Consider the following 17,604-nt stretch of genomic DNA (forward strand, 5'->3'; position numbering starts at 1 on the left):
GATATTTGATTCTGGATGCCAACATGGCAAACTCACCGTGGGGTCGGCTAACATTCAAATTTAGAAGTAAAGCAAATACGTTTCCCTTCTGGTTGTGTCTATGTAGAAGAGGGAAGCCCAGGCCTATATACACTGTTAATACACTGATACCAGAGAGGATAGTGGTTGAACAGCAAATGTACACCACTTATTGATAAAATAAGAGAATTAGCATGATTAGCACAAATTTAAATTAAATAAGTTAAATTCCAATAAAGGAAAACCTAAAAACTGTGATATCATATATATAATGTATATGTATTAGACTGTATGTGTGTGTACTTTGAGAAATATGCTTTGGCTAGCATAGCTTAGCATAAGACTGGGAGCTTACTGAAAGAGCTTGTTTTTCTCTGTCTGAAGATTAATTTAACTTTATGCTAAGCTAAGCTAACCTAATCAATTGCCTCCAATCTTCATGCTAAGCTAACCTAACAAGTATCGTACAGTCTCCATACTCCATAAAGTGAGCCGATCCAACAAGCTGCCTCCAGTCTACAGGCTAAGTTCAAGACAGCTCAACATGTCTACATGTCAGCAATCAATTCAACATAGTTTTTTGTTGTTTTTTTAGAAAATGAATTATTAATGAACACAGTATTTACTTGGATTTAGAAAATGAATAATTAATGAAGACAGTTTTCACTTGAATTTGGAAAATGAATACTTCATGAATACAGTATTTACTTGGATTAGAGTTCATTAGAGTTCTTTTAGTGAAATGATCAACATCTGCTTACTAACTCAGCAAAACAGACACAGACCAAATGTTACCTCTGAGTTTTTATGAGTAGCAAAACTATATCCAAGGAACATCTTTATGAAGTAAAAATCATCTATATTACAAATGTTACCTATATATATATATGCATTTCAGAATAAAAACTTGCTTTTGTCTCCAAGAGTCAGATAAAAAAGACTTTTCTTTGTGCATCCAGTCTCTGCTGCTGTTTGAGTAGAGAGGAAGACAGGAAGCTCTGCAGTTTACCTGTGTTGTGACCGTCACCCTAACACACTGTGGAGCGGTGACTTATCACGTCCAATTTCCATCACATTTCCTCACACCTCCCTTCATGCCCGGAGTTCCTCATCATTCTGTCCTGCACCTTTTCCCTCCTTCACTGTCTAGACTTTTTATCTTTCATGAATCACCAACAGCCTCCATGTTTGTATCTCTACTTTGTGCTCGGTGAGTGTTAATAACTTTATGATGTGTGTCAGGTTTTTACACTGTTCACCTCTGGGTATGAAAGCTGCTAAGCGGCAACTGAATTCTTCCTGGTGAATGTCCAAATTGATCACAGATTCACAATACTAACCCTAATCTAAACCTGACCACACCTTGATCTAGACCTAATTTAGCATAATTTTAAACCTAGCCATAACCTACTTATAACTTTAACTTTAACCATAACCTAATCCTAACCCTTAACTAAACCAAACATAATTTTAACCCCTAACCTAAATCTAACTTTAACCTAATCTAAAAAAGTACCTAACCCTAAACCTACCATAACTTTACCTAGTTTTAACCTAAATCTAAATCCAACTATAACCAAAACTTAACCTAAACCTAACATAATTTTAACCTAGCCATAAACTAATTAACTAACTTCTACCAAAACGTATCTTTAACCTAAACCTAACCTTACTCTCACCAGATCCTACTCTAAACTTTTCTTCCTTGTGGGGACTTGCTTTTTGTCCCCATAAGGTTTGTTTACACATAATATAAATGTGTAAACAGATATGGCCCTAGACATGGACCACACACATCCACACTTTTCCTATGTGTAAGACTATAGGCCACGATGTAAGCTTGACATAACTGACCCTTGGTATTTTTCAGCCATCTCAGATCTCCCTGTTCCTCTTCCCTGTCCTGTAATCATCTCTGCTCACATCTCACATGTCCCTCCCTCGTGTCTCCTCTCTGACACTGGGGCTTTCATGTTGTTTCCACATTTGGCTCTGCCCTGGTGAATTTCCTGCTGCTTCTAGGCAAAAAACACGTACACACTTTAGACGTGGCACTGCATATTGAGCCAAACAGTAATACTGTCACTGCTGCCTGTGCAGCAACTGTATGTCTGAGTGCAGACAAACTGTTTTGAGCAGGAGCAGAGCAAATTTGCAAGTGAGCAGGGACTCTTTGAGAGAGAGAGAGGGCAAGGCTTTGATGGAATGCTTTAAAAATATGAGCGTGAAATGAAGCAATAGCTCTCTCAAAATAAAAGACTGCGCTCCTGAATAAAGATAGAAAATAAACTCCATATGGGACCTCCATTATCCCCAGAGGTGGATGAAGCATATAAAGGGTATTGATTTGAGCTAGTTTGCAAAAGAAATCACCCGCATGGACATGCCACAATGTTTCCTGTGGTGCTGTCAATTAACCTGCTGCAACTGATTGTGTCGCTAATCCGTCATTATCATCACAGGGGTCACGTGGGGACAAAGAAAATCGAAAGCCTAATGACATGTTGTATATTAATGATTATGGTTATAGTACAACATTTGTAATTGTTTTAAAAATGTATTGAATTTCTGCAAAACATCTTGCGGCCCACAAAGGGATGAGAGGAAACAGAGAGATGTCTTTAATATAATGGGGCAGTAAGTGGGGCTGTATGTCGTGTTTGTGCTCCCAGACAATGCACCCACTATCACATACAGATATGAATTGGAGCCATGAGAGGAGGAAGAAGCAGAGGCTGTTGTCATCAGGACACTGGACATTAGTGAGGGGCTATTCAGTGTAAGAGATGGAGGCCGGCAGGAGGGTGTCGCTGTCACACAGGTTCTTTATATACAGGTCTGCACTGGAAACAGCAAGACAGCACAAAAACTACTCTCGGAGAAGACAGCAGAAACTGATTTCAATATAACTGTTCTGCTTACTCTCTCTCAGATTAATCAGAATGCAGCTATTTATCCTCAAAACTGTTTCTGAGCATTTTTCATGGAGATATGGATATAAAATATATACTGAGCAATGTCCTACTAGGGCTGAATCAGTGCAATTCACTGCTTTGTGTTCCTTGTAGAAATTAATGATCATTTATGCGAAATCTGCCAACTTGTGGGGTTCCCCAGGGTTCAAATTTAGTGCTACTACTTTTTAGCCCATTGCTGTGTCATCAGATTCCCAGTTCTGCTTTATGCCTTCGTAAACTTGATGACACATGGACTATCTTTTATATGTATTTTAGATTTATTAAAACTTTTTAAAGCTCAACCAGGATTAAAAAAACATTGTTGTAATAGGTCTTAAGGCTCAGAGAGAGAAACAACCCATAAGATAAATTTCCCCGGGAATTGACCTGAGCCAGTGGGCAGGAACCCTCAATGTCAGCTTTGACTCGGAACTGAACTTCAGTAACCTGGCATTAGGGCCCAGGGAAATTGGCTCCTTAACTCACTACCAGAAGCAACACTTTTTTTTAACCTCATGAATATTTCAACCAAGACTGCAGTCAATTAACTTCTTGAGCTTAACTTTCGCTAACTTAACACTGACCTATGTGCGACCAGGACTGTAAGAGAAGCACAGATTTTAGACTTGAAGCTGCTTCAATCCGTGGTTTTACCAATCAGAGTTTACGATTGTCTTGGAGAGGAGAATACCTTTGAGGATAATTCAGCTCCTAGTAAAAACCTCAGAAACTATGAACAATGAGGGAATCCTGACCTAAAAATGTAACAACTCCTGTTAACATTTACAAGTGAGCAAACGTTAAAAGAAATGTCAAAAGTTGGCAAGATGTAAATGCAATCTTTACACAACCATGACAGAGAAAACCTAGAAATGTCAGACGGTCAAAACGGCTGCCATTGCATCAAAACACACAAAGCACAAATCTATTAGTATTGCAGAAACTTTCAAAGTTTGACTTCTGACTTCTTATTGGTGAGAGGCAGAGACACTAGAGGGAGCTCAAGTTAGAGCAGAGGGTCGGTACTATCATACACAAAAACAGAGCTGAAACACCACAGCAGATAATAACAACTACCTGAACTACAGTCCACAGCTGGCTGCTCAGGTGCATCTGGGTGTTTCGCCGCTTCGATCTTCTTTTAATCCTTCAGAGAGAACAATGGATCTTAAATATTTTTTTCTGAAACTGGGTTTCACTCTTTGCTCTTTCCTGACCCTCCCTCTCAACTGCTCTCCTCTCTTCTTCATTGATCCACTCTCTTGCTCTGTGATCTGTGGTTCTCTGTGTTCTGCCAATGTAAGGAGCAGGAGGCTGCAGCTTGACAGCCTCCTTTTTACATTACATAACATTACATGTCATTTAGCTGATGCTTTTATCTAAAGAATTCAACATCTATGAGGGGCCATTCAGGGTTCAGCATCTTGCCCAAGGTAACGTCATCATGGGCTGGGATTCTGTACACCGACCTTCTGGTTGGAGGACGACTGCTCTACCCCCTCAGCCACAGCTGCACATAAGACAGACCTTACTCAACAACAGGGTAATGAGGGAGCTTGTCAGAGAAGACAGTGCCGACCAGTACGGCAACTATGGACTCGTTGGTCTAATAACAATGGTAAATAGTCTGTATTTATATGGCGCTTTTCTAGTCTTTATGACCACCCATTCACACACACACATTCATACAGTTCATGTATGAGAGTGGCACCGCTGTCAGGGGCAATTTGGGGTTTAGTATCTTGACCAAGGACACTTGCCCGACCTTCTGGTTAGAGGACTACCCGCTCTACCCCCTAAGCCACAGCCATCCTGACAATGACACATAGGTCGTGTGGGGCAATGGTACCTTAGGAGTGGATATTCTCTGTCACACTGTAACCAGACTAACCCCCCAGCTTGTGGACATGTTGCAATGCTGAGGACTGAGGTAGACCTGCCTGTTTATTCAGGTAGATTTTTGTGATTGCCTAATAAACATTTGCACAGTTCACTCTTCTGAGCCCCAGAGTGAAGAGAGGGCAGGTGTAATGAAGAGGTCTGCCTGCTTGCTGAGGATGGTAAAAACTTGACAGATGTTTTGACAGTCCACCGGGGCCACAGATGCAGCAAGATTTCTCCTGGTCCTGCCAATTGACAGTCCAACAATAAGAGACGTGACGATGGGTTTGTTACAGAAAGAGAGGGGGTGGATCTTTTATGTCCTTATCAGAAGTGTACAAAAAACGTTATCAATAATTATGAAACTAACAATGGCAGCAGAGAACACTGTGTGGGCCTGTTTGTCTGCTTGACTGCTTGAAATGTTGCGTAGACACTCATTCTTTCTAAATATAACTTTTTTATGTTGTTGTTTAATGGTTGGTGGTTTAACAAGTGTCACTAAGACTTCAAAATGAACATCCCTATGGGTAACCATAGTGCTGCATTACAAGTGCCTCACAGTATGTTCACATCTGTAATTCAGTTTCCTGGATCAAAGCAGAAAATGATGTTCTTTGCCAAAACAGTCTGAAAGCAAACCAAAAGAAATCCAAAGAAACACTGGAAAACAGATGAGAACAAGTCTCATCTGTAAAATGTGTAGCTACGAGAAGCAGCTGGTTGTATCTTAGCTTAGCATCGCTTGGAAACAGGCAGCCTGGCTCTGTCCAAAATTGGCTCTGTCGACAGGTGAAAAACATCTGGTGTTAGCACGTATCTCAAAGACCGAAATGCAGCTACAGTTCTGACAGAGATTATATGTTGAGTATATTGATGTGGTTCTGTCATGATAAAAAAGCTTCTGATTGAATAAAGCAGAAATTATTGAAAAATGTTGGCGTTGTTTGTTTGTACCATTCAGCCCAACCAGGACTCTACTGATTTAAACCGGTTCCTCCTGTATAATCTGATAATGATGTGTTTAGAAAAATACCCAGCACTTCCTGAAGGAGTAGAGCTAGAATGAGGTTAAAGTTTTTCAGAAATCAGGGAAAGATAAGGAGGCTAAAATGCGTCTATTTCTGGCTTCTCCACACTTGATTTCACTTCACTCTGAAGTACAGCTCTCCCATGCATGTGATGTTGGAAGAGCCTGAACTCACTGCTCTACACTGCTTCACAGGCTACATTTCTTCCTCAACCTTTCGCACACAGTGCACAACTTGTTTTAATTCTTGGTCCTCATAGTCGCTCTATAGAAAGGACACTTGAGTGCATTTACACGACCACGTGTTTTCATTAAGGCTCTCATCCAACTACATATATACTTTGAGCTACACACACAACAAGTGTTGTTCCGCGAACATTAACAATCATGTTTAGAAAAGCCAAGTCAATAAAAGTTGAAGGCATCTCCCTGGAAACTACTGTAAAACTGTAATCCTTACAAAAAAAAACAGTTGTAGGCCTGAAATTACCCAACTGAGTGAAGAATTTTGCCAGAAGTTAATAAACGATGCTAATTAGGTCAGACAGTTAGAATGCAGATGGGCAGATTTAGTTCTAGCTTGGTCATAACAATTTGCTTTTAGCCTAACAAGCTCATTATGGGTAAAACGTTCTGTGGTGGATGGAGACTGTGGGCAAAGCTGGAAACATTGATTTTCTTCAGATGTGTGTTTGTTGAACAGGTGCTCACATAAATTACTCTCATTAGCTTTTAACTCAAAATGGTTTTATTGCACTCAATGTAATGAACACAGATGTAACTTAGCTCACTTGAACCTGTTGTCATTTTCCTTTTCTGGGGCATCTCCGCTCTGTGTGTGTGTTTGCTCACTTCTTCTAGGAATGACAAAAGTAGCAAGTGCTTTGTTAATATTTTAGAACCAGTTCCAGTTTGGAACCAGGTTTTAGGGTTCATCCTGTAACATGCGTCTTGCTCAGTGAAAGGGACAGCAGTGTACTGGAGTGACTCACAGGCCTTGTCTTGTTGCAGATGCCTCACACGAGCACTGAACTGAGGTGAACTGGCAGCGCTTGTGTCCCCGGACCACCTCAACCAGCTTTGCCCACCACCTGATGAGCAGGAGGCGGGCTGATTGCCCAATGGGAGCCATCAAAAGGACAAAGCTGCGAGGTGGTGGAGTCACTCTATTATGGATGAGGCGCGCCTCAGGGAACCCGGTCGGCATGACAACGTGCTGATAGCGCGCGGTGGCTGAACAGCTGACGGGAGCTCGGTCTCCTCAGGTTACAGATCACAAGTGCATTAACTTTTGATGGACAGTGGTGGACACAGAGATGAAGTTTGACTTTAGAGTGACTTTATCAATTGAGTGTGAAAGAAAAACAATTCACTGAGATTACCCTGTTTATCACAGCCACAATCTGTAAGAGTATTTGTAACTGTCCTTGAATGAATTGTGTTGTCAAGTTTGCTTCCATTAGAAATATCATTTTCATCCAAATCACTTTATCCTACAGGTCTCATTTAAAATGTTGCCTAAAAGGAACCTTGTTCACATGCAACCAATTGTGAAAAAAACTTCAATTCTGCCCTTCAATTGGACTGAGAATCCATGAAAGAGTCATGCTGAATAGGTATGGATAGTTCAATACGTAGAACATGTGGAGCCCTAAGTTTTCTTTTCAAAATATTTGCAACACTGATTGAACTTAGGAAAAAACTAAGCCACGGTATCACTATTGGAAATAAGATTGGTTGGGTGCATCTATAGTCAGGAGTTACACTGAATTAAATACAGGGTTATTTACCGGTCCAGGAAGCAACGACATGTTGTCTGAAGGTTTGTTTGTTTGACGCAAGACTACAACATTACAGCAGGTGATTCATGCAGTGTCCCAAAGAGCTCAACACACTGTATTTTAAGAAAACACACTGCAGAAGTGTGTCCAGGGGACACGTTGTCGCTCTGCTGTACGAGTTGAGTTCACACGTCCATTTCGGTGACAACACTTCACATAACACCTTGCATCTGTGGCGCACACAGAAAATACTGGAGGTAATCAGAGCAGGTTTGTCACAGCCCAGCAATGAATGTTTCAACCAGGGAGTGAAGGGTGTTGACAGGCCTAAGCTGCTCTAGAGGTTTATTACCTCGTATATTTAACAGTATTAATATCCTGCAGGTTTATACGACTTTAAATATACATACAAAAGTTGAATTAGAGCAGGAGTCAGCTCTTCTTGGACCCATGAAGAGGCTTATAATGTATCTTACATTTAACTAGGCTTGTATTTCATGTTTTTAAACAGCCTGCAGTCAGAGTTGTTATAGATAAAATAGGAAGACCGTCATAATGCTGAAGGACTGTTTTAACATTTCCCATTCCTCCTTTATGTAAAACTTAAATTTTCCATATAATATATACTGAGGCTGTTTACATACAGACTGTATTGTATATATGAATTAGTTAGCCAAAAACACGTTTGGCTTTGGTTTTGGTTTTTAATCTAGTTGCTCCAGTCTCTTTGTCCTGAAATCTGTCAAATACAGCTCCCATTATATCACATGTATCTTTAAGATTAAGCAGATTTCTTCACTTTGTGCAGGTCATGCTAGTTCTTGTCTCTACATACATTCCTTTATAATTCAGAAGATCCGGGTGTCGTTCACTACTCAGTACGATCATGACATTTTATGACATTCACACTGGGCCTACCTTAACGTAGACCAAGGCTACACTCACAAACCAAAGAAATGACCACTTACTGGATGGCTGTGCTGATTCAAACTATATCCATGTCACTATCATAGGGGTGTCTTTACTGAGTGTCGCATTTGAAAAATAGTTAAAAGTGAACTAGCAGCATGGTCAATTAGGAGCTGGACTTGACATCAGTAGTTTTTCTCGAGGCAAAGTTATCTCTTAACTTTGTTGGCCAACGGTTGACGCTTCTGAAGCTGATATGACAATTTAACCACCAGACAGCGTCCAAAGGGAACATGCAGAAAGTCTTACACTAACATCCGTACAACCCCACTCATCTTTATCTCACAAGAACCCAGAGCATTAACTCTTTCCTCTGACCGACACATTAGGGCATCGAAACAATACCATAAAAGCAGAAAAAGATGGAAAGAAGTGAATCAGGGCATCTGAACTGAGGATATAGAGCCATTCAAAGCTGTGGACAACGTGGGATTTAAAAACAGAGATGCTACTTTGGATGAACATGTGATTTTATAGTGTCTGTTTTAAAAAAGAGCGTAAATGGGTTAGTCTAGAGGCTGGAGTCTAAATATCCTCAACAGTACATTTCAAACTGAGGAAGAGAGATCATAATTCGGATCATGGATCATAATTGTGTGTTGAAAAGATCTTGATTTGATTTGGCCCCCACCACAAATTACAGCCCATATTATTATTATTGACTTTAGGAGGAGGATGAAGAAGAAATTATATTGGTATATATCGAGACTATCAAGACAAATATTTCTTGCATTGTGATAGTATTTCTGAGTTCAACCAGTCAGAGGTTACACTACAGAAGATAAAAAAGGAGCAGTTGCCACTAGTTCAACACCATCTGAATAAAGAATTTAAAAGCAGCTAGCTTTTTAAGTATTCAGGACAGCAGAGATATTACTTTAACCCATCCATGCAGTAAAAGAGAGAGGTGTGGGGGTACAGGTGACTCGTGGGAATGTGATCCCGGCCTCTCGGGAAAGCCTGCAGCATCAGACCGCCGTGAATTATTCAACGGTTACACGCTGAACCACTGGCAATCGTGCCAGGGTCGTCAAGGCAACCATAGCCATTCTGCCCACACCAGTAACCACAAACCCACACACAAACTTTAAACTGCTGGACCCGAGATTCATGCTGTAAAATTTTGAATTTGCATAAGACTCAACATCACTTCTAATGACACCAAAGCCGTCAGCTGACTCAGATGCAATGTGATTATTGCAGAGGCTGAACAATGCATTGCTTCTTATTAAGCCTACACACACTGACACACACACTGAAGAAATGCTTTATGCATGCGATGTTCAGCATCTGAGTGGCTCCATTAGGACAAAAGGTCACAAAAATGTCACCCAAAAATGTCACAGCCTGATCACACATACTGATCCGAACCGAACCTCTGACACTAAACCCTCTGCAGGGACGGTGCACAGCATTTCCACGACTTCAGATGTTAAAAAAGAAATGTCTGGATCGTGATGTCTGACACCGGCCGACGTTCTCAGAGCCGACTCCCTCTGCAGTACGATCTCAGCCACACAAAACTTCCATGAGGGGTTCAGGTTTCCACAATTACATATTCACACTGCTGCAAACACAAGGTTCAAAGATTGCAATTATAGACTGCAACAGTTTCCATGAATCACAAAACTGCATAAATATGCGCACACACACGTATATTTCTGTCAACAGCTTAATTGACAGCATGTAATGCTGCAGTTGTCAGTCACATTAAAGATTTAACAGCTCAGTAAGCTGTGACCAATGACACAGATCTGTGTGCGTCTGCTTGTGTGTGATCATGAATCATTTAGGTCAGTGCAGGTGTTGTTGTATTTCTCTAGGATTGGGTGAACAGACTGACACAGACACCCCGGTGGCTCACAAATCTGCTCTCCTACCAAAGCCAAATGACGTCAAGAGCGCTGTGTGTGTGTGTGTGTGTGTGTGTGTGTGTGTGTGTGTGTGTGTGTGTGTGTGTGTGTGTGTGTGTGTGTGTGTGTGTGTGTGTGTGTGTGTGTGTGTGTGTGTGTGTGTGTGTGTGTGTGTGTGTGCAATCCATGATTGCTGAGTAAGAAACGAGAATGGAGCACACAAGTATAAACACACTGTATAAATGCACCTGCATGCAGTCCGACACAGGAAGAGAACTCATGCAGTTCATGGAGGAAAACAAAACGTGGCTGCAACAAATACATTTCTCCTTTGTTCAAAATAAGAGTGTGATTATTTCCAGAATAAAAGGCTTGAACTGTGCAAGTTATTTCATAAATAAATCGAAATCACCCTATGTGAGCCTTTTAATGGGCATATCGGTATTGTTGTTATGTTTGTAGACATGAGAACTGCGATACTGATGCTGATATATATATATCAGCATCAACCCTAAACCTATCAGCATCACTCTCGCAAACTATAATATATATAATATCAGCATCAGCATTGGCCCAAAAAAGCCATGTCCATGTCTTGCCCACTTGTCAGCTGGGATTGGCTCCTGCTCCCCCCGCTTCCCTCAAAGGATAAGCAGTATCTAGTGGATGAATAAATAATGTATATATTGTTGTTTATCACTGTTATATTGCAAAAAAAATTGTATTTATTTGGATGAATGTGTGATAAATAAATGCATTTGTGTTTGTCATACTGTCAACACTGTGATGTCCAGGCAAATTTTCCACTAAGACAATAAAGTCTATTTTGTTTTATATCTGCTGACTAAGCTGTAACGCAGTTTTACACCCTAATATCAACATTAGCATCAGCCCCCAAAAATCCATATATGCTGAACAGTGCACACAAAAAGAGACTAATATTCTCATGTAAATAAAAGAGGCTGAGAATGATAGATTTAACACTTCTACACTTTATAATTATGCCAAAAGTGCTGCTGCAGAAGAAGCATTGCATAATGAATGTGAGCATAGTTGAGCAGTAAACACAAGTGCTGATAAACACTGGGAGAGGAAAGAAAAGGTATAGTAACACACCACAAGTGTTGTTTTGAGGTGCTGACGGCTGAGTATAGACTTGAGAGCACGCTCTGGCTTCATATGCATTTTCCTTTCATCAAAGATAGATGACGCTATGGCCCTCAGGCAATCTTCAAGATCAACAACAGTTAGACACCCTGTCATCTATCTGAATAAAAGACAAATGCATATGGAGCCAGAGAGTGTGACACAGGAAAGAAAAGGAGCATTCAAACTACATTAAGAGATAATTCAAGGAATAACGCAGCAGCACTGTGTGCGCTGACTGACTGCCAAGACACTTGTGGGAAATGCAGCACAAAAGCAGCAAATACGATCACTGTGAATAATGTACAGTTAAGTTTCAGCCTCATTCAAAGTCTTTAGTGACACACAGGACAGTGGTAACCGGAGACAGAGACGAGGACAGGGAGGACCGCGAAGACGCTGGTTCATGTCAAATATGACAGGGAAGAGGGAGACACAAACACAGATCAACATATATAAAGACATATAAACACACACACACACATGCACGAAGACTGAGACGTGAGAACAAACATCCCTGGAAGTGAGAGAAGCTGTCTACACTCACACTTTATGCTGGAATAAGTCCTAAAGAGATAACGAAAACGAGTACACATACACACCAATATTCACTCCAGGTGTTATTACCCAGATGCCACTCAGAGGCTGAACGTGGCGGCTGGTAACCTGAGCTGTGACAGGAAGGAAGCTCCGACATTCTCCACATAGTGACAACAGCACTGAGTGATCTGCACCGACTCAGTATTTACAATGGTGTGGCCAACACTAATACATTTATATTAATGAGTGTGTTATGTATATCTGCACTAATACACAAAACACACAGTTTAACGGCTTCAATCATTTCTCATTACCAGGTTTAACTGTTATTATGACTGTGTCTGAATACTTAGGACTACAAGTCAAAAACAGAGGTGTGTATTTCTACATCTGGACCAAAGTCTTTGTGTCGTGCTGAAACCTTTGGTCAACTGAAAGAAAAATGATCCACCACAAATTGATTATTGATCAATCAATGGTGACCATGTCAAAAAGCTACAAAAAGCTCTGCAGAATAAATCATGTTCATTTTGGTTGTTTACTATTCCAAACAACCAATCAATTAACTGAAAGAATAATGAGCACATTGATAACGAAAATAATTAGACAAAAAGACAGACAGAAATACAAATGGACTAGGAGCCAGAAAAAAACAGCCAAAAGACAAACAGAGAGATGGAGAGAGACAGGGAGAGAAAAGACAAAGAGACAAGAGCAGATCGAGAGAGACAGACAGACAAAGAGAAAGACAAGAGGCAGAGACAGAGAGAGATAGAGAAAGACAGACAAGGAGAGAGACAGATAAACAGACAGACGTCTATCCAAAGACAGACAGACAGATGTATGTCCACAGACAGGGACGCGGCAGAAGCTTTGTCCCCCCCTCTGTTGTGCAGCAGATTATCTGAGCCTTGTCCCTGCTGAGCTCGGTACAATGACTCAAACAGTGAGTGTGACACCTGAAGTCTCCGTCCAGTACTGAGTGAGGCAGTGACACGCTCACAAGGCCTCAGTGCCGTCAGTGCTGCTGCTGCTGCTGATAGTGCTGCTGTGTTTTCTGGAGAAGGTTACTGTGGGTAGACAGATCTAAATATCTGAAATCCAGCAGTGGAAAGAGTAGGGGGCTCGGGCAACAAAAACAGCAGAGCCGCAGCGGCGTTCAGGATGAGTATGTCCCCATTTCACTCCAATTACACCTAATGTACGGTACATGCAGCATGAGTCACATGGTGCCTGCACTCAACGCTTAAACTGCAGGCGAAGAATCAGCCCACTGCACAGGACCAAGAGTTTCAGCAGCTCACTGGGCCTGAAACCTGTTAACTGCTACACACACATCATAAAAGTGAAAACCTCAAAGCACCAGAGAGCGGAGAACCTCCACCGTCCACGAAACAAGAGGAGAGCCGAGCACGGATCAGGATGTGCTTTATTATGAAGTGTAATTTCATCCTCAAACACAGACAGGAAAAACAGATTAAACATCCATTATCTCTTAATTACTCTGTGTTACATAACCAAATAATGATAATAATGAGTCGAGGCCACCCACACTGTGTGGCCTTGCATTAAGGAGCATTAAATGTTACATTATAAGTCTTTTACACCAAAATTAGTGGGTATACGCAGTTTAAAAAATAAAAAGCGATTGACTCCTTTCCCACTGTCAATATAGGAGTTTCTATGGAGCTAAATTCATGCCAAATCTTAACATACAAACAAAAACACAGTGTGGTTAAAAATACATTTTTGTACATGTAAGATTTTTTTTTTTACTTGAATGAAATACAGAAAAGCTATTTGTTTCCGAATCATCATTTATTAGAAATATGTTGTGTATTTGTTTGTCATTTGTATTTTGTCAAACAAAAACAAAATGTATGTGTTTGTTAATGGTGTTATGTATTTGCAATGGTAGGCAATTCGTTTTTTAAGTTTTGGCATTAATTTAGCTCCATAATTGTCTTTTCAGTATTTTTTATGAGTCATGTTCGATGTCACGAACACCCGCGATAACAGCGTGTCAGAAACCTTGCTGTCTTGCTAGTGCATATTGCTCGATGCGGAGAAAGAAAAACAAACAGCTGACGATCTGAGCCAGAGCCGATAAAAACAAAAACAAAATTTGACCTGGGATTGAATGTCGAATTCAGATGTTAGTGGGTATTAAGGCTAATTTATTCTCAACGTTAGATACGTATATGAAAACGGACGGAGCCCTCTCTCCATACTCTGCGTCTATTTCCTTACGGATATGAACAAAACAGATGCAGTACCACCAGAGATCATTGGGGGCAGTGTAGCCAACTGTTGAAGCGAAATATGATTCTATTGAAGTTACCTCGCCCGTTTATGACACGTTTGTAGATGTCAGAAACTCTCCACTCTGTGCTGCCCTCTAATGGATGTAGTGCTCAAGAACCATGTCAATGTAAAAGACACATGGAAGTAGGCAGGCAGTGATGGTGATATCTTTTGAAACAGACGTATCTCTATTCGTAGGTAAAGGCGGCATAAATTACCCTTTAGTAGGGTTTTTTGACCAGTGGAAAAGGGGTTTACGTTATTTGGGATGAATCAATATGAAATCCCTTAAGTCAGATCTGCAAGTACAGGGCAAGTTCTGAAGTTCTGATACCTCCCACCTCAGTAATACACATCTGTCTTCATTACTACATCTGTAACCTGTGGTTTATGAGACAAACACACACACACAGTCAGAGTCAGTCCAGTAAGTGTCTCCAGGGGAATCCCTCCAACCTCAACATGTTTTCAGAGCAGCAGCCGTTAACAACGTGGCTCTGTAACGCTCTGTAACGGCAGCACAACTCTACTGTACTTGTCCATGTGGCAGCAACAGTGTTTACACTGCACTGACTATATGAGACGTGTTTCAGGCTGTGACTGCGCCCTGCTTCAGCCGCCGCTGATATGCACACACACCTTCAAGGTTTACTGTCACTCTTCCCCAGCAACGTCTCCTTCTGGAACAAGTGCTCAGTTTAAAGCTCCAGCCTCAACAGCTGTGAGTCAGACTAACGGTCTCTCCAGGAGCTCTCTCAGTCTCTCTCTCCTCCGGACGAGGATGGTTTGATTCCTCATGTGAGGCTCACACACTTGAAACTCATAAAGCTCTGATAAGTGTGACCACAGCGGAGTCTTGACTCTGAACAGGACGCTGCCCCATCCACATCACTTCAACCTCATAATACACATGTCTCACTTATAAACTTTCAAGTGACTTGCACGCCACAGACGGATTTACTACAATCCCAAGGTGTGTAAAGAACAAGTAGGGACAGGGATCAGATTGCTGTGACCACGTCTACGCTGAGACAGAGACGAGAGACACCAGGACTGGGGGAGGATAATAACCTGGGTACACAGAGAGAGAGGAGTGTGTAATCAACTCAGGAACTTACAATAAAGTGGTGTAGTACGCTGGTGGTGATGATGATGGTCCTTAGAGGGAACAGCCAAAGTGGACCAATATGTTCCAGAGTGAAATGACATACAGTATAACTTTGGACTACAAGGAAAAGATGTCCTCACACACTCAGCAATTTTGACTTTCTTCCTCTTTCTGTCATGTGAGCTGACCGACCTGCAGCATCTGGACCAAATCTGCTGCCTCTCTGCCTTCCAGAGGAAACGGTGCACCACGCCAAAGCTCGCAAATCATGTGGATACGTGGATGCAGGACATGGATGTCTGTCAGCAGACGTGCCAGGATGTTCCTGTGTGGTGTCTGTGTTAGTCCATAACAGTGTGTGAGGCCTGGAAGGTGCAGGGAGGCAATAACCAGAGAACACTGAAGATTTCAGAGTCTAAACTGACTGTCCACAGTCTGTCCTCACACAATAAAGTCTGTCCGAGCCAGTCTGTCTACTCTAAACCAGTCTGCCTCGTCTAAAACCAGTATGTCCTAACAAACATATCCTTATATAAACCAGTCTGTCCCCCAGTAAAACGTATCGGCTCTTCTCTAAAACCAGTCTGTCCTCACACAAATTACTTTGTCCTCCTATGAGCCCTGTATGTCCTCAAATAAACCAGTCTGTTGCCATATAAACCAGTCTGTCCTCCTCTAAAACCAGTCTTTCCTCATATAAACCAATCTGTCCCCATTAAAACCAGTGTGTCCTCCTCTAAGACCAGTCTGTCCTACTCCAAGACCAGTCTTTCCTCATATAAACCAATCTGTCCCCATTCAAACTAGTCTGTCCTCCTATAAGACCAGTGTGTCTTCATGTAAAACCAGTCTGCCCTCCTATAAGACCAGTCTGTGGGACCATGTGCTCCTCGGCTGGCACATCTGGATCTGCCAGGCTGCTGTGAAGTGGACACACATGAACTCTGAAGTTCCCTGACTCTGTTTAAAACCAGTGTACAGATAAAACATGCATGTTTCATTTCTAACGGTGCTATGTTGAAGTGGAGCAGACACAGACAGGCCCGGGAGGGAAGAGGGGGACATGAGAGGACCGCTGTGAGGAGGAAGAGGAGGAGGAGGAGGACGCCTCGCTGCTGGGGAACCAACGACACACGGCGGTGATGCGGAGCCCCGCAGGCCGCTGCTCTCCCCGGGTCTTACCTCCACGCTGAACGGCTGCTCCTCTCCGTTCACGGAACATAAAATCCACAGCAGCAGCTGCAAACACAGCGTCCTCGCACAGCAGCCGTGCACACGCAGCGCCGGAGGAGCCATGGTGGAGCCGCCGCGGACGCTCTGCTCCTCGGGTCGCTTTGTATTTACAGTCGCTTCCTCTCAGACGAAACGAACAAAAAAATCCTAGACGTCGAGCCGCGGACGAGAGGAGCTGGGGGTCGGCTGCTTCCGCCGCGGTTATCAGGAGGAGGTTGTCCCCGGGGAAAGATGAGCTGTTAACGCCTGTCAGCAGCCTCCCGGTCCCGCAGTCCCCGGGTCGGTCCTCCGGTGCAGCGGCCGTTGTTCCAAGCGGACGAGTCCAGCCCGTTTTCTGCTCCGCGCGGCATAGCTGCCCGTTTTCTATCGTGTTTCCCACCGAGTGCGCATGCGTGAACCGAGCGCCCCATCCCACTGCTCCTCCAGAGGGTCCAACAGAACCAGCCTGTTTTGATCTAAAACCAGTGTCTCCACATGTTAAACCAGTCTGTTTTCATCTAGAACCAGTCTGTCCTCCTTAAAACAGTCTGTTCTCATATAAAACCAGTCTGTTTTTATCTAGAACCAGTCTGTCCTCATATAAAACCAGTCTGGTTTGATCTAAAACCAGCCTGTCCCCCTTAAAACAGTTTTTCCTCCTATAAAACCAGTCTGTTTTAATCTAAAACCAGTCTGTCCTCCTTAAAACATTGTGTCCTCCACCAGTCTGTCCTCATATAAAACCCGTCTGTTTTTATATTAAACCAGTCTGTCCTCATATAAAACCAGTCTGTTTTTATCTAAA

At 42.2% G+C, this 17,604-nt stretch overlaps 1 protein-coding gene across 3 annotated transcripts in view; it reads right to left on the reverse strand.

Annotated features, from left to right (window-relative positions):
• The window catches only part of LOC117753898 (matrix metalloproteinase-16-like), a 69,110-nt gene extending 51,866 nt beyond the window's left edge, over positions 1–17,244 (reverse strand). Inside the window, exon 1 of one of the 3 annotated variants that reach the window (XM_034572398.1) lies at positions 16,770–17,206. In XM_034572398.1, the coding sequence (XP_034428289.1) occupies positions 16,770–16,883 (114 nt within the window). In that variant the 5' untranslated portion in view covers positions 16,884–17,206. Of the gene's footprint in view, positions 1–16,769 lie in introns of all 3 variants that reach the window. The other 2 variants (XM_034572399.1, XM_034572400.1) reach the window with 2 other exon arrangements.
• Between the last annotated feature and the right edge of the window lie 360 nt (positions 17,245–17,604).

This window comes from Hippoglossus hippoglossus, chromosome 20 (assembly GCF_009819705.1).
Source record: "Hippoglossus hippoglossus isolate fHipHip1 chromosome 20, fHipHip1.pri, whole genome shotgun sequence".
NCBI lineage: Eukaryota > Metazoa > Chordata > Actinopteri > Pleuronectiformes > Pleuronectidae > Hippoglossus > Hippoglossus hippoglossus.